The sequence below is a fragment of the Gorilla gorilla genome, chromosome 10, assembly GCF_029281585.2.
Source record: "Gorilla gorilla gorilla isolate KB3781 chromosome 10, NHGRI_mGorGor1-v2.1_pri, whole genome shotgun sequence".
In the NCBI taxonomy this organism is placed as follows: Eukaryota; Metazoa; Chordata; class Mammalia; order Primates; family Hominidae; genus Gorilla; species Gorilla gorilla.
This window is the reverse complement of record NC_073234.2, coordinates 85222485-85250127: the sequence shown is the minus strand read 5'-3', so window position 1 is coordinate 85250127 and position 27643 is coordinate 85222485. Positions and strand designations below refer to the sequence as shown.

The 27643-nt window shown below is 40.6% G+C and overlaps 1 protein-coding gene across 4 annotated transcripts in view; it reads right to left on the bottom strand.

Annotated features, from left to right (window-relative positions):
• The window catches only part of MYRFL (myelin regulatory factor like), a 103963-nt gene that overhangs the window by 4947 nt on the left and 71373 nt on the right, over positions 1 to 27643 (bottom strand). For all 4 annotated transcript variants that reach the window (XM_031000847.3, XM_055357036.2, XM_055357035.2 and 1 more), the window contains 7 exons: positions 26697 to 26760; positions 21864 to 21949; positions 18249 to 18323; positions 18101 to 18153; positions 17804 to 17983; positions 2539 to 2601; positions 1827 to 1914 (listed from right to left, as the gene is read on the bottom strand). In XM_031000847.3, the coding sequence (XP_030856707.2) occupies positions 1827 to 1914; positions 2539 to 2601; positions 17804 to 17983; positions 18101 to 18153; positions 18249 to 18323; positions 21864 to 21949; positions 26697 to 26760 (609 nt within the window). The remainder of the gene's footprint in view (positions 1 to 1826; positions 1915 to 2538; positions 2602 to 17803; positions 17984 to 18100; positions 18154 to 18248; positions 18324 to 21863; positions 21950 to 26696; positions 26761 to 27643) is intronic.

Sequence of the window (27643 nt, the reverse complement as noted above, 5' to 3'; positions counted from 1 at the left end):
GTTCTCCTTATTACCTGACCATCCCTTGAATTACATGGAAAAACAACTTAAAATCAGATCGATGGGAAAAAGAGTCAGTCATTTTATTTTTAAGTAATGCTAAACTAAGTTGCTAAAAAGGTAAAAAGCAAAAGTAAAGGAAATGGAAAGATCTTGCATTTTGCACTGGATAGGTATATTACAACAAAACGAAACATTATACATCTTGAATATAAACAATTTTTGCTTGCCAATTATACCTCAATACAGCTGAAAAAAATAAGAGTGCAACTTGCACACCAAATTGAGAACAGTGTTATTTCAGTGAATCAATGTACTTTTTAAAATAGAAAGATCTGCACTGGGATCAGCAGCAGTTTGTTTGACTAGGGGAAGCTTAGATAAATGGAATTCATTTCCTAAGATGTCTCTCCCATTATCTGCATGCTTCACAGCAACCCAACTCAGTTTTGAAAGTATCCCCATCTTATAGCTGAAAAATGGGTATTTGGAGAGAATAAACATCTTGTCAAAGTTCTAGGACTTGAACTTGAATCATCTGACTCTTCACTATGTCATCTTACCACATTAATTAATAGCTGTATCTGCCACTTATAGGTGATCTTAGGCAAACTTTTTCAAGTTTAACTGAAATTTAACTACAAAACAGGGATACATTATACCAACTTCATGGGGATTTTGTGAGAATTCAATGAGATAATGAACATAGAGGTCATAAACAAATCATAAAGCAACATACATGTTATTTTTATAACTCACAGCCATCAACTTGAAGCCCAGGTTATATCAGGTTGGAAAAGAAATGAGGCTGAAAACCCACAGGATTTGTGACACTAGTTAAAATTACAGGCCTTGCCTTTAATCTAGCAGGTGCCTAAGAAACAGTTATCAAATTAAGAAAAATAACTCCCCCATTCTGTGTGTGTGTGTGCGTGTGTGTGTGTGTCCAGGTTGCACTTTGTCATCCAGGCTGGAGTACAGTAGTGCAAACACACAGCTTACTGCAGCCTCGACCTCCTGGGCTCAAAAGATCCTCTCACCAATTAGCTGGGACCACAGGTGTGTGCCATCATGCCCAGCTAATATTTTGTTTGTTTGTTTGTTTGTTTGGAGAGACAGGATCTCATCATGTTGCCCGGGCTGGTCTTGACCTTTAACTCGGCTCAAGCAGTCCTCCTGCCTCAGCCTCCCAAAGTGCTGAAACTACAGGCGTGAGCCACCACGCCCAGCCCTCTCCATTCTTAATCCCTACAACTGGCACACTGTACTCTTTGAAGCAACTTGCACCCTCTGCTTCTAGATGTATCATTACCTTGATACAGGTGATAAGGCATACACTGGAGATGGATGTCCCGATAACTTTTGCCATATCTGATTTTTTCCTCCTATCTGAAAAGCTGTTATATTTTTTCAGCAATTAAAATGATATCCCTTGTTATTAAAATATACAAATGTCAGCTCACTTGTAACTTGGAGCCATCAGCAACAATGTCTTTCTTGTCCATAAAATTAACTGGCAGCTCTGTGCCCCTGATATGTGCCCTCAGAGAGTCAGCAACAGAGCTGCTCCCTAGGCTTTCTGCTTTGGACCCATCCATTAAACCAGGAGACTGGAATCACTAGGGCCGTGGCTTATTGACATTTGCTAATACCAACTGTTTTATGATTCTTTCTCCCACCATGTAATAAAGATGTTTTCACTTAAGGAGCAATGTAAGCACACATTGATTTTATCATGTAGCTTTAGCTTCCACTGCAGTATTAAAAACCCAGAGACATGGGTAAATTCCAGAAACAACCAGGGCACGCTGGGGAGGCTTACCTACCCGCACTGGAGGCTTTGAATGCAATACTGATGATCTATTATTTGCTGGATTTCCATAATCTGAATAGAACTGATGGTTGTATCAATCCCTGAATTGAGAAGAAATAGACAAAAGAAAATAAACTCTTCTGAAAGGAAAAAGAATATTGTATTCCAGCCACAGTCCTCAAATTACAGAATGGGAAGTAAGAGTTTCCCAGGTCAAGAGATTCCATTTGTATTCAAATGGAAAAAAAACAGGAGGAAAAGGAAGGGAAGAAGGCTTTTTGGGGGGTTATAGTACCTATTAGAAAAACTAATAAAAACTCAGGCTCCAATAAACATCCCCTATAACATTCAAAAGAATTTCTGGACCGTGGAAGTCCTACTAAATCAAAATTTATTGAAAATGGAGGTGCAACATGAAATGCAATCTGTTTCAGAAAACAGAAGACAAACTAAAAATGTAGTCAGAATAGAAGAGGGCAGGAAGTTCAAATAAATTATGAACATCCATGGAGATCAACCACAACTTGTCTGACAGTGAGTGACCATTTCTAATGCCTCATTAGTGGTTAGGGTGGCATTGATTATAACACACAGTCCCATGGATATACGTGGCAGGCAGGCTGCAGCCTTTGTCCCTGCTCCTCACTCCAGCAAAGCTTTTACAACTTGTTAGTTGGCCTGGCCCCGCAAAGCCAAAGAATAGTGTCACTTAAATGTCAACTTACAGTCACTCTCCCAGTCAGGGCTGCTAAGTGCATTTCTTGTCAAAACTGATTTGCTTTTGTCTTCTGAAAAGGAAACAAGTCTGTCAATCTTGAAGGCTTGTTCAGGAGAAGAGAAGAAACCCCATGTGTGACCTAGTTCATCTCTGTGAGTTGAGTGTTCCCCCACCCTTTCTGTCTCCCATCCTTCAACCCATCTAGTCTCTATCCTGTTTCTTATAGATCTAGTTTATTCTCCTCCTTCTGCAAGAAGTCATCTGTTATGGACTAAATTGGGTCCCCTTCCCAGCTACCAAATTCAAATGCATATAGTGAAGCCTTATCCCCCAGTACCTCAGAATGTGACTGTTTGTTGATAGGGCCTTTAAAGCAGTGATTAAGTTAAAAATAGGCTGTCAGGGTGGGTTCTAATACAAACTGACCTGTGTCCATGTAAGAGCAGAAGATTAGGAGCCAGGCATGGTGGCTCACGCCTGTAATCCCAGCACTCTGGGAGGCCAAGGCGGCAGATCACTTGAGGTTGGGAGTTCAAGACCAGCGTGGCCAACATGGTGAAACCCCATCTCTACTAAAAAATATAAAATTAGCCAGGCATGGTGGTGCATGCCTCTAATCCCAGCTACTTGGGAGGCTGAGGCAGGAGAATCACTTGAACCTGGGAGGCGGAGATTGTGGTGAGCCGAGATTGCGCCACTGCACTCCAGCCTGGACAACAAGAGTGAAACTCCATCTCAAAAAAAAAAAAAAAAAAAAAAGCAGGTTAGGACACACAGGGAGACCCTAGGGCTACTTGTGCACAGAGGAGACCATCTGAAGACACAGCAAGTTGACAGTCATCTGCAGACCAAGGAGAGAAGCCTCAGAAGAAATCAGACCTGCTGACACCTTGGTCTTGGACTTCCAGCCACCAGAACTGTGAGAAAATAATTATCTGTTGTTTAAGCCACCCAGTCAGTGGTATTCTGTTACGACGGCGAAGTGGACTAAGAAACCATCCCCAACTAGGTCTGCAGCTCACAGATCCCTCCTTTCCAATGCCATAGCACTTATTACTGAACCATCAATGCAGTCATCAATCAGTGATATATCTGTCACCATACTGAAGGGCATATTACCTCTGTATTATTACTTAACTTTTCATGTATTTTTGCCTTTCCTGACAATTCCAGAATAGGGAATGTCTACTAATATTCTTTGAATCCTCTGTAACCCCTGGCATAATGTCTTGCTCAATCTATGGAAACCGTCTTTCTTTGATTAATGACAAGCTAATGATAGTTTTATTTCCTATCTAGTTTGCGAATGAACATTGTTAATTGAAATTATTATCTTTAGATTATCTGGGTTCTTTTTTATCCATCTTAGTATTGCTATCTCGGAATCACACATGCTAATGTAAAAAAAGAAATAAATAACCAAGGAATCTCTGTTTGAACACCTCCAGTGACAAGGGACTCACTGCCCATTCTTCTGCTGGGCAATGCTAAATACCAGTTTTCCCTTTTACTGAGCTAGCATCTGCCTTCCTGTTGATCTTCTTTTGATCCTGATATTACTTCTTGAGTGAGTATAACAGGCCCTAAAGTCAACTTCTCTGCTCAACTGAAGCCTGGCTCATATGAAGTTGCAAAGGAGTAGGGACATACTCATTAGTCATATTTATTTTTCTGAGTGAAAGCAAAGGCTATGAAAAAATATAACATTTGGACACTAGCAAGGAGAAAGAACTACTCCTGGAGATCCCAGGAGAAAGCATGGAGATAGGAGATGGACTGTTTCATAGAATAATCCCTTTAGAGTTGAGTCCAGGTAGCACCACGGCCTAGCATCAAATGTATATTGGTCCCTATTGATTTTTCAACCCTGCCTACTTCTGTGACCTCTCTGCTGCTTAACATATCCTGTTAAAATAGAGAATAGGTCCAAGGGCAGTGGAGAGAGTGGGTAAAAATGAAGAAATATAGGAGCAAAACTATCCCTACAGTAAAATAATGAAACGTTAACCTTCTTCATACAAGTAGAGTTTGTGGTCTCTAAAGATAAGCAAAACTTATAAAAAAAATTGAGCATGCTTTCCCAATTGCTTAATAACTTGAATATGAAATGTTAGAGGAAATTCTGTGGGACATATATTTTTGCATTGAAGGATAACAATGATAATTACACCTACTATTTGTTAACACCTACTCTTCATTGAACATTGTTCTGAGTGCCTTACAAAAGTCCAAGAGTGAGGTTATCCCCGCTTGACAGATAAGCTAAGTGAGGCACTAAGGACTCAGCTTGTGGATAGGAATAAAGAGTTTCCAATTCAAACCATCTGATTCCAGAGTCCACAATTTTGCTATTCTGGGAAAATGTGAAATGTGATCCATGTAGGAAAAAAATTGAGCTTAAAGTCTAAGGCAGGGCTGTCCAGTCTTCTGCCTTCCCTAGGCCACATTGGAAGAAGAATTGTCTTGGGCCACACGTAAAATACACTAACACTAATGATAGCTGAAGGGCTAAAAAAAAAAAAAAAAAAAATTACACAAAAAAAATCTCATAATGTTTTAAGAAAGTTTACAAATTTGTGCTGGGCCACATTCAAAGCCGTCCTGGGCCGCATGTGGCCAGCCCATGGGCCGCAGGTTGGACAAGCTTGGTCTAAAGTAAGGCCTGAGATGCAGCCAGCTGAAGGGAGGAATCAGGCTGCTGGCGTGGGGCCAGAGCAGGCTTCTAGGGAGGGAGCCCAGGGAGTGGCTAGGCTCCTGTCATCACCCAAAAGGCATTTTAAATGCAATTTTGGAAAGGTAACAATTCAGATGATTGTTGTTAAGGCTATTTTTTTAATGTATCTTTTTAAAGTAGATAGTGAAATCAATCATTTAGTGGGTCGCTAAGTACACCTAACAAAATAACTTTATGAAGTTTTGGCAGTCTTTTTTTTTTTTTTTTAAATTTGCAGATTTAGATCTATGTTCAAGTTTCAGTATCCAATTTCAGGATAGAAAGCAAAAGCAACAGTACACAATACTTGGGGACAATCACTCCTAAACATCCCTATCCTGGTTACAACTCCTTTCACTAGGTGGAATGACTAGTTTACTTACCCATTCACCTAACTGTGAGCTCCTTGAAGACTACATCCTGTTCACTGTTGTATCCCAGATAGGGTAATGCTGGGCTCACAGTGGTGCTCAATGAATATGGGTGAAAGGATGGAAGGAAGAGAGCCAGGGAAAGAGTAAGGAAAAGAAGAGGGAAGACCAATTTAACCTCCAAAAAACTTTCCTCTTACACATTCACAGGGAAAGTTCCCAGGGGAAGGGTGCAGAGGGATGCTGAGAAAGAACATGGGAAGCTAGACTCCTTATTCTATTAGCAAAAGGAAGCAAGACAGAACTGGAAGGCAGGGCGAGTTTCTGAACCCAACATGGTGCTTTCCATTAAGAAGAAATGGGTCCTGATATATGAGGAGTTTCTAGAAAATTGAATATTTATTTTCCTTTACATGTAAACATATATGCTGCCAAAAAGGCCTCCAGATTTCTTGGATTCTAGCTATTCCAGTAATAATTTTCAAACATGTCTCTACTATTAGTTTTGCTGAAGACTGCTTCCACAGAAGGTTGTAAATTTACAAGGCAAATGAGGCATAAAGAGAAGTGGAAACCAGGACTTCTCTATCCTGTGTGCTTTCTTCTCCTACCTTTTGTCCTACTTGCCTGCTGAATTTGCAGAAAAAGAGCTCGTTATAAATTCTGGCAACAGAACTACAGATTTGTCTTCTTCCACAGAACTGTGTTTTCAGGTCCTGGAGACATAGAACCCTATGAATACAATTGAGTACCTGGTGGGGTAAGGTTTTTTTTAAAAAAACAGCAATAAATAGGTGGGAATGAGGAAAGATAATCTTGCAGATCAGAATTATAAAAATGATTTTTCAAATGCAAGAAATAAAATTTAAATCTCCCATAAAACACCTTCCATTTGACACTTCTCTGAAACAAGACTATTTGACTCTGAAAGGCTGGTTATAGGAAAACCATAAATCTTCCAGTAGTCATACAGGAAGTCATAAAGTCATACTTTCAGCACCTTCTAGGGTTGATCTCATTTTACAAATGCCTTCCAGTGATATTCATTATAAGCTTCATATAGTACATCCCCTGCGGTTGTCATTATAAAGTTGGAGATATATTTCACAATTGGTAGATGAGCTCTCCCAATAAACTAAATTAGAAACTTCTGGAGAGTAAAGATTTAGGATGGTGCCCAAAAAAAGCATACTCCTGTCATGGTAGAAGGTGTATATTGCACTACTTGTAAGACTGTGTTGTACTTGTACTGGCTGAGTCCAGTACAGCATCTTGGATACATTTCTCTTCCCTTCACTGAACCAGACTCATGCACTATGAAGAAGCCAATGAGCCCCACCAGTCGATGACTGAGTTCTTTAAAACGGGGGACCATTTTCTTCTGGCCATTCACTTTTCTCAGAGTCATGGTCTCCAAAACAAAATGAGCATGAATTCCAGATTTTTTAAAAATCTTCACCAACTCTAATATATTCTATAGAATTCCATAGATGCTTTTCTCCACAGGCTCTTTACTTTTTAATATCTAACTCTCCTGTCTACTTAAATCTTTACTGGTTCCATGGATTAAAATCTAATTCATCACATTCAGATGGTTCCTTAGAGTAGAAGCTCAACATTCCAAAATACTCACTTTCCACTTCCTGATTAGCCTTACCCAAACTTTTTATTAAGTGAGGGGGAGAGGGAGAGATAACCTTTCTGAAAGACACTTTACACAGATATGATCAACTTTCGCCCAAAAGAAGAATAATGACATGAGCTCAGCATGTCATAAAAATGCTGATTTCCCTTCACTTATTTTATTATAGTCTTACTCCTCAGGGAGGAGGCTCATAAATGTGTTTAGGGGTTTAGTAAACTGTTAGATATTACTCTGCATCCCACTGAGAGCTTTTCTAAGTTTTTTTTTGTTACTCTTGAATTTCTTTTTTATTTTTATTCCTTAATTTTTAATTGGTCTTTAGTGCCTTAGAAACATCTGGCTGAAAAGAATACTTTCCTAGACTTCTCCTCTTTTGTATTTAGAAGCCTGGTGTTATACAGTACCTTGAACAGAGGGGAAGAGTAAACCAGCAGCAGAAGAGAAGAGGCTTTGCTCAGACTCCAAAATATCCCACATCAGGGACATTGCAATGGACAGAGGCAAACTTGCCAGGAGGAGGCAGAAGGGGCCATAGAGTGGATACTTTCTGCACCTTCTAGAGTTGATCTCAGGTACATGCACAGCCCATGTCCAAATCAATGGAGGCAGGATGGCAAATGGGAAGGAATCCAGGACAGGGAAGTGGGGGACCCAGATTTCAATTCCAACTTTTCTAGAAACTCCACTGAGGAATCTTAAGCAAGATCCAGTGCCTCCATTTCATCAGCTGCAAAATGGGTAATTTGGTATAAATCAGCAGTTCTCCTGACATGGGGTCCTTGGAACCTTGGGTGATTGCATAAAGGGGTCTGTGGTGTTGTCTGTAGACTTGAAAAGCAACATATCTCCTATAGATTTGTACTATTTTTCAAACGCCACTGTTGGAGTAATAAAAACAATTCAGTTAAAAGCTTAACTGAACTTATAGTTACATTTGTTCTTTATGTATTTTCTCAATCACATCGTTGTAAAAGTAGGCTTATAGTGGATTCTCGGGGCCAAAAAGTCAGGTGCCACTTGCGTAGCTGTTCTCTGAGATTCTGTGACTAAATTTCCAAAAGTTTTTGGGTTTTCTGAAGACAAAAGTGAATCAAAAATTTGAATTCTTTCCATTTTTCTCCAGTTGACAAAAGGAAGAGGGAACAACTTTCCCAGTGTATCACAGAGCCTAGTAAGGCAGAACATAAATTTCATTTGTAGTCAAAGAAGCTGTTAGTTCTGTCTAGGTGGACACAGCCTGGCACCATGGAGCAAATTTTCTTTCCTTAGGAATCACTTCTTTCTTTAGAAGTTTACATAGCTATAGAAACAAGATGAGCAGACACTCATCTTGTTTCTAGGCTATTGCTTTTAGGGGAACATTTCTAAAAACAATAATAAATTAGTATACATCTGGAAGAATTGTATATAATCTTATGGACATGATTACACTTGTAGCCCTTGATTAAGTTTCTATAATTTTTTTAACATGAAAATTCTGTATTGTCACAGAAAGCAACGAGCCTTGATCTGGTTTAATAAGGGCTATTCTTCCCAATACAGTCATGCACTGCTTAACTACATGATGCTGTGAAATATGTCATTAGGCAATTTCACTGTTGTACAAGCATCACAAAATGTACTTCACAAACCTAGATTGTATAGCCTACTACACACCTAGGCTATATTGCTTCTTGGCTGCAAACCTGTACAGCATGTTACTGTAAATACTGTTGGCAATTGTAACACAATGGTAAGTATTTGTGTATCTAAATATTTCTAAATGTAGAAAGGGTACAGTAAAAAATAAAGTATAAAAGACAAAAACTAGTCCACCTGTGTAGGGAATTTACCATGAATGGAGCTTACAGGGCTGGAAGTTGCTCTGAGTCAATCAGTGAGTGAGCAGTGAGTGAATCTGAAGGCCTGGGACACTACTGTAAACTTTATAAACACCATATATTTAGGCTATACTAAATTTATTTTTAAAATTTTCTTTCTTCTAATTAACCTTAGCTTACTATAACTTTTTTACCTTATAAACTTCTAAATTTTAAAAAACTTTTTGACTCTTGTAATAACACTTAGCTTAAAACACAAACACATTGTATAGCTGTACAAAGATATTTTCTTTCTTTATATCTTTATTTTATTTTATTTTATTTTATTTCACATTTTAAATATCTATTTTATTTTCTTTAAAAAAATTTGTATTAATGAGTAGTGAATGTACATCATGGTAATTTAATACAGTCATATAATGTATAAAGGTCATATTAGTGTACCTTGGGATATCCATCACTTGTTTAAAATTATACTTCAAGTTGTAGGATACATGTGCAGAACGTACAGGTGTGTTACATAGGTATACACACGCCTTGGTGGTTTGCTGCACCCATCAACCCGTCATCTACATTAGGTATTTCTCCTAATGCTATCCCTCCCCTAGCCCAAGGGATATCCATTACTTTAAATATTTGTCTTTTCTTTTTTTTTTCTTTTATTATTATACTTTAAGTTTTAGGGTACATGTCCACATTGTGCAGGTTAGTAACGTACGTATACATGTGCCATGCTGGTGTGCTGCACCCACTAACTCATCATCTAGCATTAGGTATATCTCCCAATGCTATCCCTCCCCCCTCCCCCAACCCCACAACAGTCCCCAGAGTGTGATGTTCCCCTTCCTGTGTCCATGTGATCTCATTGTTCAATTCCCACCTATGAGTGAGAATATGCGGTGTTTGGTTTTTTGTTCTTGCGATAGTTTACTGAGAATGATGGTTTCCAATTTCATCCATGTCCCTACAAAGGACATGAACTCATCATTTTTTATGGCTGCATAGTATTCCATGGTGTATATGTGCCACATTTTCTTAATCCAGTCTATCCTTGTTGGACATTTGGGTTGGTTCCAAGTCTTTGCTATTGTGAATAATGCCGCAATAAACATATGTGTGCATGTGTCTTTATAGCAGCATGATTTATAGTCCTTTGGGTATGTACCCAGTAATGGGATGGCTGGGTCAAATGGTATTTCTAGTTCTAGGTCCCTGAGGAATCGCCACACTGACTTCCACAATGGTTGAACTAGTTTACAGTCCCACCAACAGTGTAAAAGTGTTCCTATTTCTCCACATCCTCTCCAGCACCTGTTGTTTCCTGACTTTTTAATGATTGCCATTCTAACTGGTGTGAGATGGTATCTCATTGTGGTTTTGATTTGCATTTCTCTGATGGCCAGTGATGCTGAGCATTTTTTCATGTGTTTTTTGGCTGCATAAATGTCTTCTTTTGAGAAGTGTCTGTTCATGTCCTTCACCCACTTTTTGATGGGGTTGTTTGTTTCTTTCTTGTAAATGTGTTTGAGTTCATTGTAGATTCTGGATATTAGCCCTTTGTCAGATGAATAGGTTGTGAAAATTTTCTCCCATTTTGTAGGTTGCCTGTTCACTCTGATGGTAGTTTCTTTTGCTGTGTAGAAGCTCTTTAGTTTAATTAGATCCCATTTGTCAATTTTGGCTTTTGTTGCCATTGCTTTTGGTGTTTTAGACATGAAGTCCTTGCCCATGCCTATGTCCTGAATGGTAATGCCTAGGTTTTCTTCTAGGATTTTTATGGTTTTAGGTCTAACATGTAAGTCTTTAATCCATCTTGAATTGATTTTTGTATAAGGTGTAAGGAAGGGATCCAGTTTCAGCTTTCTACATATGGCTAGCCAGTTTTCCCAGCACCGTTTATTAAATAGGGAATCGTTTCCCCATTTCTTGTTTTTCTCAGGTTTGTCAAAGATCACATAGTTGTAGATATGCGGCATTATTTCTGAGGGCTCTGTTCTGTTCCACTGATCTATATCTCTGTTTTGGTACCAGTACCATGCTGTTTTGGTTACTGTAGCCTTGTAGTATAGTTTGAAGTCAGGCAGTGTGATGCCTCCAGCTTTGTTCTTTTGGCTTAGGATTGACTTGGCGATGCGGGCTTTTTTTTGGTTCCATATGAACTTTAAAGTAGTTTTTTCCAATTCTGTGAAGAAAGTCATTGGTAGCTTGATGGGGATGGCATTGAATCTGTAAATTACTTTGGGCAGTATGGCCATTTTCACGATATTGATTCTTCCTATCCATGAGCATGGAATGTTCTTCCATTTGTTTCTATCCTCTTTTATTTCCTTGAGCAGCGGTTTGTAGTTCTCCTTGAAGAGGTCCTTCACATCCCTTGTAAGTTGTATTCCTAGGTATTTTATTCTCTTTGAAGCAATTGTGAATGGGAGTTCACTCATGATTTGGCTCTCTGTTTGTCTGTTTTTGGTGTATAGGAATGCTTGTGATTTTTGCACATTGATTTTGTATCCTGAGACTTTGCTGAAGTTGCTTATCAGCTTAAGGAGATTTTGGGCTGAGACAATGGGGTTTTCTAGATATACAATCATGTCATCTGCAAACAGGGACAATTTGACTTCCTCTTTTCCTATTTGAATACCCTTTATTTCCTTCTCCTGCCTGATTGCCCTGGCCAGAACTTCCAACACTATGTTGAATAGGAGTGGTGAGAGACGGCATCCCTGTCTTGTGCCAGTTTTCAAAGGGAATGCTTCCAGTTTTTGCCCATTCAGTATGATATTGGCTGTGGGTTTGTCATAGATAGCTCTTATTATTTTGAAATATGTCCCATCAATACCTAATTTATTGAGAGTTTTTAGCATGAAGGGGTGTTGAATTTTGTCAAAGGCCTTTTCTGCATCTATTGAGATAATCATGTGGTTTTTGTCTTTGGTTCTATTTATATGCTGGATTACATTTATTGATTTGCGTATATTGAACCAGCCTTGCATCCCAGGGATGAAGCCCACTTGATCATGGTGGATAAGCTTTTTGATGTGCTGTTGGATTCAGTTTGCCAGTATTTTATTGAGGATTTTTGCATCAATGTTCATCAAGGATATTGGTCTAAAATTCTCTTTTTTGGTTGTGTCTCTGCCCGGCTTTGGTATCAGAATGATGCTGGCCTCATAAAACGAGTTAGGGAGGATTCCCTCTTTTTCTATTCATTGGAATAGTTTCAGAAGGAATGGTACCAGCTCCTCCTTGTACCTCTGGTAGAATTCGGCTGTGAATCCATCTGGTCCTGGACTCTTTTTGGTTGGTAAGCTATTGATTATTGCCACAATTTCAGGTCCTGTTATTGGTCTATTCAGAGATTCAACTTCTTCCTGGTTTAGTCTTGGGAGAGTGTATGTGTCCAGGAATTTATCCATTTCTTCTAGATTTTCTAGTTATTTGCGCAGAGGTGTTTGTAGTATTCCCTGATGGTAGTTTGTATTTCTGTGGGATCGGTGGTGATATCCCCTTTATCATTTTTTATTGCATCTATTTGATTCTTCTCTCTTTTTTTCTTTATTAGTCTTGCTAGCGGTCTATCAATTTTGTTGATCCTTTCAAAAAACCAGCTCCTGGATTCATTAATTTTTTTGAAGGGTTTTTTGTGTGTCTATTTCCTTCAGTTCTGCTCTGATTTTAGTTATTTCTTGCCTTCTGCTAGCTTTTGAATGTGTTTGCTCTTGCTTTTCTAGTTCTTTTAATTGTGATGTTAGGGTGTCAATTTTGGATCTTTCCTGCTTTCTCTTGTGGGCATTTAGTGCTATAAATTTCCCTCTACACACTGCTTTGAATGTGTCCCAGAGATTCTGGTATGTTGTGTCTTTTTTCTCGTTGGTTTCAAAGAACATCTTTATTTCTGCCTTCATTTCGTTATGTACCCAGTAGTCATTCAGGAGTAGGTTGTTCAGTTTCCATGTAGTTGAGCGGTTTTGAGTGAGATTCTTAATCCTGAGTTCTAGTTTGATTGCACTGTGGTCTGAGAGATAGTTTGTTATAATTTGTGTTCTTTTACATTTGCTGAGGAGAGCTTTACTTCCAAGTATGTGGTCAATTTTGGAATAGGTGTGGTGTGGTGCTGAAAAAAATGTATATTCTGTTGATTTGGGGTGGAGAGTTCTGTAGATGTCTATTAGGTCCGCTTGGTGCAGAGCTGAGTTTAATTCCTGGGTATCCTTGTTGACTTTCTGTCTTGTTGATCTGTCTAATGTTGACAGTGGGGTGTTAAAGTCTCCCATTATTAATGTGTAGGAGTCTAAGTCTCTTTGTAGGTCACTCAGGACTTGCTTTATGAATCTGGGTGCTCCTGTATTGGGTGCATATATATTTAGGATAGTTAGCTCTTCTTGTTGAATTGATCCCTTTACCATTATGTAATGGCCTTCTTTGTCTCTTTTGATCTTTGTTGGTTTAAAGTCTGTTTTATCAGAGACTAGGATTGCAACCCCTGCCTTTTTTTGTTTTCCATTTGCTTGGTAGATCTTCCTCCATTTATTTTGAGCCTATGTGTGTCTCTGCACGTGAGATGGGTTTCCTGAATACAGCACACTGATGGGTCTTGACTCTTTATCCAATTTGCCAGTCTGTGTCTTTTAATTGGAGCATTTAGTCCATTTACATTTAAAGTTAATAGTGTTATGTGTGAATTTGATCCTGTCATTATGATGTTAGCTGGTGATTTTGCTCGTTAGTTGATGCAGTTTCTTCCTAGTCTCGATGGTCTTTACATTTTGGCATGATTTTGCAGCGGCTGGTACCGGTTGTTCCTTTCCATGTTTAGCGCTTCCTTCAGGAGCTCTTTTAGGGCAGGCCTGGTGGTGACAAAATCTCTCAGCATTTGCTTGTCTGTAAAGTATTTTATTTCTCCTTCACTTATGAAGCTTAGTTTGGTTGGATATGAAATTCTGGGTTGAAAATTCTTTTCTTTAAGAATGTTGAATATTGGCCCTCACTCTCTTCTGGCTTGTAGGGTTTCTGCCGAGAGATCCGCTGTTAGTCTGATGGGCTTCCCTTTGAGGGTAACCCGACCTTTCTCTCTGGCTGCCCTTAACATTTTTTCCTTCATTTCAACTTTGGTGAATCTGACAATTATGTGTCTTGGAGTTGCTCTTCTCAAGGAGTATCTTTGTGGCGTTCTCTGTATTTCCTGAATCTGAACGTTGGCCTGCCTTGCTAGATTGGGGAAATTCTCCTGGATAATATCCTGCAGAGTGTTTTCCAACTTGGTTCCATTCTCCCCATCACTTTCAGGTACACCAATCAGACGTAGATTTGGTCTTTTCACATAGTCCCATATTTCTTGGAGGCTTTGCTCATTTCTTTTTATTCTTTTTTCTCTAAACTTTCCTTCTCGCTTCATTTCATTCATTTCATCTTCCATTGCTGACACCCTTTCTTCCAGTTGATCGCATCGGCTCCTGAGGCTTCTGCATTCTTCACGTAGTTCTCGAGCCTTGGTTTTCAGCTCCATCAGCTCCTTTAAGCACTTCTCTGTATTGGTTATTCTAGTTATACATTCGTCTAAATTTTTTTCAAAGTTTTCAACTTCTTTGCCTTTGGTTTGAATGTCCTCCCGTAGCTCAGAGTAATTTGATCGTCTGAAGCCTTCTTCTCTCAACTCGTCAAAGTCATTCTCCATCCAGCTTTGTTCTGTTGCTGGTGAGGAGCTGTGTTCCTTTGGAGGAGGAGAGGTGCTCTGATTTTTAGAGTTTCCAGTTTTTCTGTTCTGTTTTTTCCCCATCTTTGTGGTTTTATCTACTTTTGGTCTTTGATGATGGTGATGTACAGATGGGTTTTTGGTGTGGATGTCCTTTCTGTTTGTTAGTTTTCCTTCTAACAGACAGGACCCTCAGCTGCAGGTCTGTTGGAGTACCCTGCAGTGTGAGGTGTCAGTGTGCCCCTGCTGGAGGGTGCCTCCCAGTTAGGCTGCTCGGGGGTCAGGGGTCAGGGACCCACTTGAGGAGGCAGTCTGCCGGTTCTCAGATCTCCAGCTGCGTACTGGGAGAACCACTGCTCTCTTCAAAGCTGTCAGACAGGGACATTTAAGTCTGCAGAGGTTACTGCTGTCTTTTTGTTTGTCTGTGCCCTGCCCCCAGAGGTGGAGCCTACACAGGCAGGTAGGCCTCCTTGAGCGGTGGTGGGCTCCACCCAGTTCGAGCTTCCAGGCTGCTTTGTTTACCTAAGCAAGCCTGGGCAATGGTGGGCGCCCCTCCCCCAGCCTCGCTGCCGCCTTGCAGTTTGATCTCAGACTGCTGTGCTAGCAGTCAGCGAGACTCCATGGGGTAGGACCCTCCGAGCCAGCTGCGGGATATAATCTCGTGGTGCGCCGTTTTTTAAGCCCAACAGAAACACGCAGTATTCGGGTGGGAGTGACCCGATTTTCCAGGTGCCGTCCATCACCCCTTTCTTTGATTAGGAAAGGGAACTCCCTGACCCCTTGCGCTTCCCGAGTGAGGCAATGCCTTGCCCTGCTTCGGCTCGTGCACAGTGCGCGCACCCACTGACCTGCGCCCACTGTCTGGCACTCCCTAGTGAGATGAACCCGGTACCTCAGATGGAAATGCAGAAATCACCCGTCTTCTGCGTCGCTCAGGCTGGGAGCTGTAGACAGGAGCTGTTCCTATTCCTATATCTTTATTTTATAGGCTTTTTTTATTTAAAATTTTTTTTTACTTTTAAACCTTTTCATTAAAAACTAAAGTACAAATATACACATTAGCCTGGCCTATACAAGGTCAGGATCATCAAGACATCACCAGGCAATAATAATTTTTCAGCTCAATTATTATCTTATGGGGCCACTAGTGTATATATGGTCCATTGTTGACTGAAACATCATTATGTGGCACATGACTATATTCCCTTGCTGTGAACAGCTGGTTACTTCAGGAATGAACTTGTTCAGAGGTCAAGAAAACCTTGAAAATGAAGAGTGGACCAGTCTATGACCTCTTCCTATTCAGGATCTGTTATTAGTACATCTCTCATAGGTGAGATGGTCTCTTCTGAGGACCGCTTTGAGAAAAGAACATCAAGTGTCTCCAGCATGGGCTCCCAAAGTAAGAAAAGTGTTTACCAGCCACAAGGTTCCATGTGCTTTCACAAGGGATAAAAGCCTTGGGGATTTCTGTGATAGTTCTAGATTTTTTCATATTTAAAAATATTGAGAATAAGATGACTGAAATGAATTCCTTTCTTTAAAATGAAGCTTTTAGTTCTACTCCATAGTGATGCATCTGCTCCTAAGTTCAATCAAAAATAGTTTTCATGAGAAAAGCTCATTGTCTCCTATTGCTGTAGTGAAAGAACTCTCTGTGTCTCAGCTTCCCCACTGGAAAAAAAATTGGGATAATAATAGCACCTCATTTGTACGCTTGTGAAGATTAAATGATTTACTCATGTAAACTACTTATGACAGTACCTTGCGTAGAGTAATACCTCATTACAACATGATAATCATGATGATGATGACAATTTGTAGAAGTTATTTAACCAAGACTAGGATATGCAATAATGTTAAAAGGGAAAGGAAATTACATTGCACCCCAACATTTCAACCACTGACCGTATTCTATGTAGGTCATTAGCACCACTTATAAGTATTCTGGTTCATCTTCTCCATACATGTTAGATCTGTTCTTCCCCATCCGTTTAAAAATTAGACATGACCAATGTGACGTGACTTGCTTTGGCCAATGAAGTATAAGCAGAGGTGATATGTGTTATACATAGGTGGAAGCTTTAAGAGTCGGAACATAATTTGCCTTGTTCTTTTACCACTACTACGGAGACTGTGGAAATAATTATTGTGATGGAATCTTCATCAGCTGGACTTTAAATGACATGATGACCAAGAACTCTCTTTTGATTCACATTTAATATATAGAGTGACTCAGAATTAAATTGTTGCCATAAGAAGCCACTGTTATTTAAGAGTTGTTGTTATGACAGTATCCTAATCAATAAGCCATAGTAATATGTATCCTTATTAGCATCATCAATATTACTATTTATTAATATGTATATAGAGAATAAAATTTCTAAAAACAATAATAAATTAGTATACATTTGGAAGACTTGTATGTAATCTTATGGATATGATTATACTTGCAGCCCTTGATTAAGTTTCTATACTTTTTTTTTACCATGAAAATTATGTTACTTGAATAACATTGGTATGTATGTATGTGTGTGTGTGTGTCCCTAGGAGGAAGAGGAAAAAGTTCTGAAAGTGGAATGCCAGTCTTGTGTTTTTCACTGCCTTAAATCTACCCTGAACTCTAAATTAGAGTTTCCAAAGTCTCTTACATTTTGCCCTAGTCAGTTTAGGCAGAGAGCCCAGATACCACATCATTTTTTAAACTCTAAATGAGCCAAAAAAAATCCACCCACGTGCATGTAATTACTTCGCTTGTGCTACTATTACTATCCTTGTTGGCAATGGACAAATGAGAACCTTTCACTTGGTGAAAATTATAAGTACTTGAATCAACCAAAATTTCATTCCTGGGCAAGGAACTCAATATTACAGATGATTGGCAGTTGTGTATTTGTGTTTTAAAGATTTTGCCACCCCAAATAGAAGCATGGAACCATTATCTGGAACCATTAATGACCATCTAAGTAAATTGTGACAAGAAAAACAACCTCAAATTCAAAGCTCTAGTTGTTTCTCTTTGAACATCATTTACCTGACCATCGCCTCTGATGGAATTCCTTCTCCTCAGATTGTCTTTGCACAGGACTTGAAGAGACTTCTTTCATTCCCCGGATGGGGCAGCAATAAGTCTCCTGACACGGCAGGATTTCACAGAAAGTAATTTCAGGTACTTGTAAGGAGGCCGGTGTGGTTACCAGGGATGTATTAGGTGCTGCAAGGCATTGGGCAGGGGGGAGGGGAAGCAAGAAGGTTAACCTGAAAGGCTGGTTTCTTCTGTTGACAGTTCACTTGAAACCGGGTTTGAGGGTGAGGAATGTGAAGCCTTTACCTGAGGAGGAGGCTGTGGGCAGCAGAGCCGGCTCCTGTGAGCTTGTGATATTGCTGGAGAAAAAGAATGAAATGATTAATGAAAGAGGGCTGCAAAAATCCTTCTCTCCAAAGGAATTTTAGGCCAGAAAATTGAACTGAACTCTCACCTTGGAGGGAGATTTGGGACATGTCGGTCTTGATCTTTTAAGCTAAGTATATAAAGGGCAACTATCGTCAAAGCACTGTCAAAAAAAAAAAAAAAACATTATGTGGCAGATTTGTTTCCAGATATATCTCACACATCCAGCTGGCCAGAGATGTACTCTCGCAGGCCACACAGATGGGAGCAGGGGGGAGGGGATGGCCACGGCTGACAGAAACACCATGGAAACCAGCACAGTTATGCTTTTCTGCCCTGGAGAGAAAAAGCCCTGAGCTTCCTGGAGCTCAGAGGCTCCTAGGGTATTCCATGCTGATTGATTTTTCCACATAGAGCAGCCCCCCAGCCCTGGCAAGCTGTCTCAGAGGTGCCTGTCACTAGTGGAAGATTACAAGAGGAAGCATGTAAGTTGCTGGAGGCAACTGCTCCTTGCAGGAAAGAGTCAGAGCACAGTTTGCATGCCACCGGTGGAGGGCATTGGCACTGTCACATTGGGAGATGGAAGGCGGCACGGGTCTAGTCAGCTGTGGATGCCAAACCCTCTGGCTGCTTCTCTGACATCTTCCTTCTGGCTGCCTGTCTTTTCAGAGCACAATACACTGAACAGGTCAGAGGAAGGAAAAGAACTGCAAGAAAGTATTTGTTTCCACACTGTGAGACTTCAAAATAATGAGGGTGTCTTCTCCCCCATCACTGGAACTTACATAAACAAATGGAAGCTTTCCTTAAGAGTTCCGAGCCTTGGGAAGCTATTCCCAACAATCCTCATGCATCCAAATACTTAGTGTTCTCCTCTTTGGGGGACATCTTCAGAACCCTCTCGCAAGTCACACAGAAAGTCTGCTGATGGCTTTACAGCGCCGTTTTGTGCTAGGCTTGAAAGAGTTACCTGACTTGACTTGACTTCTTGCCAGTTTGACTTCACACCTGGTTCTCCAAACTTGACTCCTCATTATTTTGCTTCCCATCAAAGGTGCTGGATTTACCATCATTAGGATACACCAAAAAACTGTGCCATATGTGCTTATAAAGAACAAATTCCCTAAGTGTTCTCAGCAGCAGCTGGTTGCTGCCCAGCAGGCACAGCCCTGCCTGGGAAAAGTGATGATGAACCCCAAAGATGCTGTCAGAGAGAGTTTATAGTGTCATCGTGGCAACTGTTTGCTGTGGTCCAGTTAATAAAGGCAGGAGGCAGAGAAATCCTAGCCAAACAGGGTTGGGTCCCCAGTGAAACCCCACCTTCAAGCCAAAACCAGCCTGAAACCCACAGCCCAGAGTGAGAACTTCTATTCCTGTTTTTTTCCCACTCTCTCCCAAGTGGGTCTTTCTGAATAATGCCTTTCAACCAATCAAATGTTGCCTTTTCCAATACTACCTATGGCCTGCCGTGCCCCTATCCTGTGCCTATAAAAACATCAGACTCAGTCAGTAGAGACAGAGATAACCTGAATTTGGGGAAGAGATCACCTGACTTCAGGGAAGAGACAACCTGACTTCAGGAAAGACGACCTGAACTTTCTGTCCCTTTTTCAGCTCCCCTCTTTGCTGAGAGCTGTTTTCTTTGCTCAATAAAATTCTCTGCTTTCATCACTCTTCAATCATCAGCGTGACCTCATTCTTCTCAGACGCTGGACAAGAGCTTGGGACTCACCGAGCTTGGGTACCCAGAAAGGCTGTATCATGGGCCCTTTGCCTTCAACAGTGGAGGGCAGCTGCCCCATGTGACAAAGCCAGGGGTCAACTGAGCTGCTAACACTCTGCTGTTCATTGGGCTGCAGATGGCAGAGCTAAAAACACTAATTAGCACCCTAACACCCCCTCTGGGGCTTCAGGGTCCCAGGCACCCCTACCAGGGCACTGCCCCATTCCCCTTGGGGTGACATGCCTGGACTGGCCATGAGCCCTGCATGGAGATTGCTCCTGTAGCAGCACCTGGAGTGGCCGACCAAACCCTGCACTCACTCTCTCATGTGCTCCCACTCAGCTGACCACAGCAGGCCAAGTAGATGGGGCACCACTGCTGTGAGTCCAGCGAAAAGGCTGAGAAAAGTCCTGTGTCACAGTCTCTCCTTCTTTGTTCTCCTACCTCTCCCACTCTCCATCTCCCCATTCCAATTCTAAAATACTCTTTATGATTTGTGTCCAGCATCTGCCTCAATGCATAGCCCAGAAAACTTCTAGGACCATATAATGAAATGGACATCTGTTCCATTCTTTGGGGGCAAACCCTGGTTTTGACCCTACTCAGGTATACCACAGGCCAGAAGCAAGATAACAAACCCAATACCTACCATCTACAGTCTTAGTGGTAAACAATATTGGAAATAATAAGATCTAATAAGCATGTTAAAAAAGCAGTCTCTTTACCTTACAATTAGACTTCTTATAACTTTTCCACCGGGCTGGGAATCTGTGTCTCTAGAGAATACTAAGTATGTCCACTAAGATAGAGGTTCACACTCTTCTGAGTTGGGAATCCCAGCAGCAGAAGACAGGCACACTTGGGAGAATAAGAAAAGTGCAAAGGTTTCTAATGGGAATTCTAGGTAGTGGTGTCAAATTATCTCCCTACAGTGGGCAGTAGCAAGTCAAAAGCAAAAACACTAAGGAACAAGAAGGGCACAGATAAAGCTACACTATCTTCTGTAGCTAGGACGCTGCTTTCGGTCAAGAAACTGGAAGCACCTTGAGACCACAGCTTGCTTTGCCCCTGAGAATAGTTGTCTCCCCTAAGACGGGCCCCAGAAGCCAGTCCTTTCCCATGCTAACAAAGCATTTTTTGAGTGACAGATAAATACCCTTTCACCATATGAATAGTCAGACTACGAAAAAAACAGGTGCACTCACAGGCCCAGAGAAGACGGGCAAGAGAACACAGCAAGATGACCAGGTTTCAAAGGCCCAGTGTGGTGGGGGAGGGGAATCATAGCAGCAGAAGCCTAGAGGCCTGAGAAAGGGCCCTGCATTCTAGCAAAGGCTGCCTCCCGCCTTTGCAGGCTGCAGAGGCGGGATGGTGTCAAAAGTTGCCCAACTTGCACAGCAAATACTGCTGTCCTCACTGTATTTGCTTGGTTTAACTGCTTAGTAGATTTGGCTGCAATTCCATCACATGGTATATCTTGGTGTCCCTTTGGTGAAAAGTCTTCACTGAAGAATCCAGAAGAGTTACCATAAATATGAGTGACCAGGGGAGAGTGGATTATACTTGATTTCCTATTTACTTCTTTCTCCAAGGTCAACAGAAAAGAAAACAGAGTTTGAGAAAACTCTTTGTTTGCAAAGCTAAGAAAGACATACACACACACACACACACACAAACACACACACACACACACACACACACACACACACACACACAAAAGGCACAGTTTGCTGCTAAACATAGCAGTTAATTGAAAAAAAAATCATGTCACATTTAAGGCAGAAAGCCTGTGCTTTTTTCTTCAAAATAAGAGTTTTCAAAAAAGGTTCCCTCATTTCTATGCTATCAGAGTTCAGTGTCTAGTTTAAAGGGCTTCTTGTCTTCAAAGTAAACAGGCCAGTCCCCAGTTCATATGTGATAAAAGAAACATGGGAAGGAACAAAAGAGCTTGACATGGCATAACAGTGAACTTTTTCTTACCAAAATGCCATCACAGCAATCAGAGTTATAACCAAGGTCTGGAAAACCCAATTAGGACACGCCTGTCTTTTTCCTGAAAAATAAACCTATAAAAAGGTTCAGTAATGAGCAGTGATAAATTAGCAACTCTAACTGTGAGAAGGGAGCCTGGAGAATTGCTCCCAGCAGGGGTATTTGCTGCTCTCTTGGGATAGTTTGAGTGCTTGCCTCAATTTACATCTCTTTCCTCCTCCCTGCCTCTCTGAAAACAACATTCTTTCAAAGTCTATCTCAAGTACCTCCCTTTCCTTGAAATTCCAAGCTACAGCAATCTCCCTTTTCCCAGACATCCTGCAGACAATGATCTTTGCCATTCATTGGGCACTTATCTTTGCAGTTTTATGAGAAACGGGGACCTGAGATGAGATGAGATGTTGTCAGACCACAGATGTCCATCTCTTTGAGTAGGATACTTTTGAAAATCAAAAGATCTTCAAGACATGAGATGAATTCCAATGGAATGATTTCAGGTATCATGGCAAATTATGAAAAAGGTTTTTATAGAATGAAATCCCACTAAACACTTTTTAAAATTATAACACCAGTATTCAATTTGTCACCTGTATATACAGATATCTCTGGGCCTGTGTCTTATTTGTTCTCATATTCATTCAACAATATTTATCGAGCAGTATTATGTACAACACTATAGGAGACATGAAAATTAGTAAATTATAGTCTCCAGGACGTGAATGAGACAAAACTTTAGGACTGATACATATTGGTATAAAAACTTGCATATGGGGAACAGGCCAAGAGCTGCAGAATAACAGCTGTGGAACTGCTGGGGAATCTGGCTGAAGAGATAGAAGTTTTCTGCCCACTTAAATGAGGTGCTACTTAAATATGAGTTTCCTATAAATGCAATAAGGAGTATTATATCTGCTCGCTTCTGGGGATATGGGATAGAGTCATGCTTTTGGTTACTAGGGTATTAGAATAAGGTAGTAATAGTTTTAAATTGGTTCTTGGTTTAATTTATTGGGTAGAATAAGGTGGTAATTTTAAATTGGTTCTTGGTTTAATTTATTGGGCTAGTTATCTGACTAAAGTAAATGTTCTTCAATGTAACATAGGGTAGGGACATAGGATTCACTATACCATTTTTACCAAGTACACAGATCCTTAGGGCTATTGTAACTGAGTCATCGGTAAGTACAGCTGGAAGCTGCTCTGATGACCAAGAAGTCAATGGTTTATACTGTTCTGAGGTCTCACAGAAACTGTTCGGAGGACGTCTTAATAGTGTACTGCACAGAGAAGAAACTCAATGAAATTTGTTGAATTGACTGGAATTAAATAGGATTAGTCTCAGGGTAAGTGCTTTCCCCTTCAACCTACCCCCACAGCTGCTGAATTATTTTAAGTCTCCATGCTTTTCCTCAAAATCCTTTGACCTAATATAGAGAAATGGCCTAAGACCTGGAGTCAGACTTACAGTTGAGTCTTCAAGTTATCTAAATATTATTGATCCTCATTTTCTTTATCAGTAAAATAGGAATAATAAAATAATGCCTGCCTACTTTTTGGAGTTATTAGGCATATCCAATGAACAGTGTAATGGCTCTCAAATTAAGGTGTGCATAGAATTACTATGGTGCTTGAGAAAACCCTAAATGCCCTACATGTAAAATTCTGATTCAATAGGTTTTATTTGGGGGAGGGTAGGGACTGGGAACCTGTAAGAGGTAGGACAATAAAAAGTATTTATCCATGTTCTTTTTTTTTTTTTTCTTAGATAGGGTCTTGCTTTGTCACCAATGCTGGAGTGCAATGGCATAATTTTGCCTCACTGCAGCCTCTACCACCTGGGTTCAAGCGATCCTCCCACCTCAGCCTCCCTAGTAACTGCAACTATAGCCACCAAGCCCAGTTAATTTTTTAATTTTTTGTAGCTATGGGGGTCTCACTGTGTTGTCCAGGCTAGTCTTGAACTCCTGGGCTCAAGTGATCCACCCACTCTGGCCTCCCAAAGTATTAGGATTACAAGCATGAGCCACCATGCCCAGCCGTCTTCATTCTTTCCCTTTCCCTCTCCTCCTCCAAATAGTCAGTGAATTCTTATTTGAACCCTGGGGAGCTTCCTATCTCATCCTGAGTCCTACGTATAGCAAGAATGACCCACCTACCTCTTGGAGGTGGAGAAAGAGAGGGAAAAAAGAGGAAGCCTACTGACTGAATGAGAGCTACATCAGGAGACTTCAATCTTCCTCCAGAATGAACACCATCTTGGCCAGCATTGGGAGCTGTGTGGAAGTAAAGGCAGGGCCCAGCCAGGCTTCTTACCATCTGGTAAGACCCACTAACTGCTCACAGCATCAATTTGCTCATTAACAAGACCCCCACCCTACCCAGAATACCACTCCCCACTCACACACAAGCATTTCCATGACCCACAGAGTCCCCAAGGAACAGAGGACAACTAGGAGATGGGTCGTGGCATGGAAGGAAAAGTCAACCTCACAGGAAGAGCTCAGATCTGTTAGCAGGTCAGCACAGAGGGAGCAAGCACTTTGGTTATTTGTATTTTATTGAGCCCCCTGGACAAGTCTGAAATGAGATTCACTAAAATATTGAGTTTGAACACATTAATAACAACCTATTATGCAGCACTTTCTATGTGCCATGCACCCTTCTAAGTGCTTTACATATATCAATTTATTTAATCCTCACAATAATCCTCTACAACCCTATGAAGCAAGTACCTTTATCAATCCCATTTTAAAAATAGGGAAAATGAGACACGGGGAAGGCTAAGTTTCACTCGAGATCACACAGCTAATGAATCACACAGCCAGGAACTTGAACCCCACAAAAATTGGCTCCAGAATCTATGCTTTTAACCACAGTGCTATGCTGCCTCCTTTTTACTATCTGTTTTTAAAGAAAGGAAACTATACAACTTAGATATTGTTATTATTCAAAATGCCTTCATGGCTTCTTTATTTTCAGCCTCATCTTCCACTATCTTCCCTAAACAACTCCCACCTAATCCTTCAAGGAAGCCAGTTCTAGCCACCAGACTTTCATTTATGCCATTCCATCTGTAACTTCTCCTTCAATTTCATTGATGTCTAGCCAAAGCTTACTCCTCCTTTAAGGCTCAACTCTCATAAACCTCCTGACACTCTGAGCCTCTGCAGCATTGATGACAACCAGGTACAACTGTTCTTTGTATTTTTTTCCAATCTTCCCTGGCTACAATGCAATTCCTTAGAAGAGACCTGACTCATCCTTTCTGCCTCCCACATGCCCTCTACAGTGACAGCAAGAGGTCTCTGAGTTGAACGGGTGCTCTTTAAGGCCTATGTGAGTCCCTGACCCTGGGACCACACCACAGCTTACACCCCACCCACATACCCAAGACACTGAGCCACTTAATGTTTTTTAATTTAAGTTGTCATACTTCTGGGAATATTTTCATACTGGGCTCTCCACTCATGTATTCATTTGATAAACGTTTCTTGAGTGCCTACTATGTGCTAGTCCCTAGTGACATGAGAGTGAGGAAGGCAGACACAGGGCCTGCTCTCATGAGCCATACATTCTAGTTAATATTCTGAGATAACTGCAAAATAAAGAGAATCTCTTATTTTGCAAGATGGGAGCTACAGAGATTGCAGGTGACCAAACTGCACCTATCAGGGCTGCCATGGATGTGGATATCATTCCCTCTGTCCCACTGAAAACTGTTTAGTCCAAAGGGTACCTTTCCTACATTCATGTTTTGTGTTTATTGAGTAACCTACTATGTGCTGAGTGCTGTGCAAAGAGCTTTAGCTCCCCTAATCCTAATTTAAATCCCATCAACAATCTTTGTAAATACTATAATTGTCCCTATTTCCCAGTGTGGTTGAGTAACTTGCCCCAGAGCACTTCTACGTATATTTTTACCTGGGTATTTGTGTTTGTCAGTACACTAAGGAGCTTGTCAGCTGCATAATACTTTACTTGGTTTTAGTAGAAGAATTTTGAACTCTTTCTGAATCCTTTTAGAATAATTCAACACAGTACAGCATGAGGAGTAGAGAGTAAACTGAGGCAGTAGCACAAGCATCAGGTCAACTTTTAATAGGGTGTCATTTAAGGTCATGGATATCTTCCCCAGGGAAGGGCCACCTTTGGGCCACTGCTGGATCAGAGGGAGCAAGCTGAGTTTTGTAGCTACTTACGAAGTGCTGCTAGAGAGGGTGTATTGCAGCTTCTCCCTTACTGATATTTCTCGTGATGGACAGGGTGTCCTTCAAGTTAATAAATGATTAACCTTCGCTTTAACTATAAATACTATCCTACTTAATAAATGCTTTCTTTATTCGCTAATAAAACCATCACATTTTAACCTTTGCCAGCAAGTGAATACCTATTCTTCCATTTGCATATTTAGTACTAAATATCAAAGGGAAAAGAGGGATTTGAGGATTAACTAAAGTCCCTTTGGGATCTCCTAAAGCCAAAGATAAGGGGGTGGGGGTCAAGGCATGTACATAGATCTGGCAGCACAAGGCCATCTGTATGCCGAGGCTGCTGACTTTCACCTGAAGGGGACAACATAAACATAAACTTGCAGATAATAATTCTGAGATTGATATATTCTGTACTCGTTTCTCTAAACTTTGCTTTTAAAAGCCATTTAATATCTACTAGAGGGCTAATATTTAAACACATATAGTATATAAGGATGCAAACTAGGGATTTTCTCAACAAATAAATGAGAAAAAAATTCTTGACTGATTTCTCTAAAGACTTTTTAAGTAGAAAACATCATTTCCTTTCATTGTAAATGTGTCTATTTACCTTGTTGTTTTTTTTATGAACGGCCCTTCTTGGAGAAGATGCACTAACGGCTCTGCTAGATTTGCTTTAAAAGAGAGAGAAAATTGGTTACTATTCAAATACCTCTCCAGGAGATACATGACAAAGGCCCAGGCTGTCACTAACATAGCAATATGACTTTCTTTTGCAATACAGTGATATTTTGAAAACAAAAAGTCATGGCAATTGAGAGTTCCTTTTGTGAAAAGGAACTTTAGTAAGTATAACTGAATGAATTAAACATTGTATTTCTCTTTTTCTCAAAACTAAACCCCAGGAAATGTGCATTTACCTTCTTAAGCAATTTAAAAAAAATAACAAAAAGTTTTCCCCCTGAGGACCAAACATGGTTTTCTAAATTTAGAAATGACCACTTCTCCTCATTAAAGGAGAAGCCACCCTTATGCTAAAATTTAGCACTTCCTATAACAACTGCTACTAAACAGATGTCTCATGGTTTTTTTCCACTTTTAAAACAGCAACAGGGCCGGGCGTGGTGGCTCACGCCTGTAATCCCAGCACTTTGGGAGGCCGAGGTGGGTGGATCACCTGAGGTCAGGAGTTCAAGACCAGCCTGGCCAACATGGTGAAACCCTGTCTCTACTAAAAATACAAAAATTAGCCAGGCATGGTGGCGGGCACCTGTAATCCCAGCTACTTGGGAGGTTGAGGCAGGAGAATCCCTTGAATCTGGGAGAAGGAGGCTGCAGTGAGCCAAGATTGCGCCATTGTACTCCAGCCTGGACAACAACAGCAAAACTCAGGCTCAAAAAAAAAAAAAAAAAAAAAAAAAAAAAACAGCAACGGAAAAAAATAAGAAAGTTATCACATAAGACAATTGTGCTCCAAAATATTCTAAAAGAAAAATGCAGACTTCATTATCAGAAAGTAGCGGTTGCTGTTTGATCAAAAAGACCATTTAGATTGAT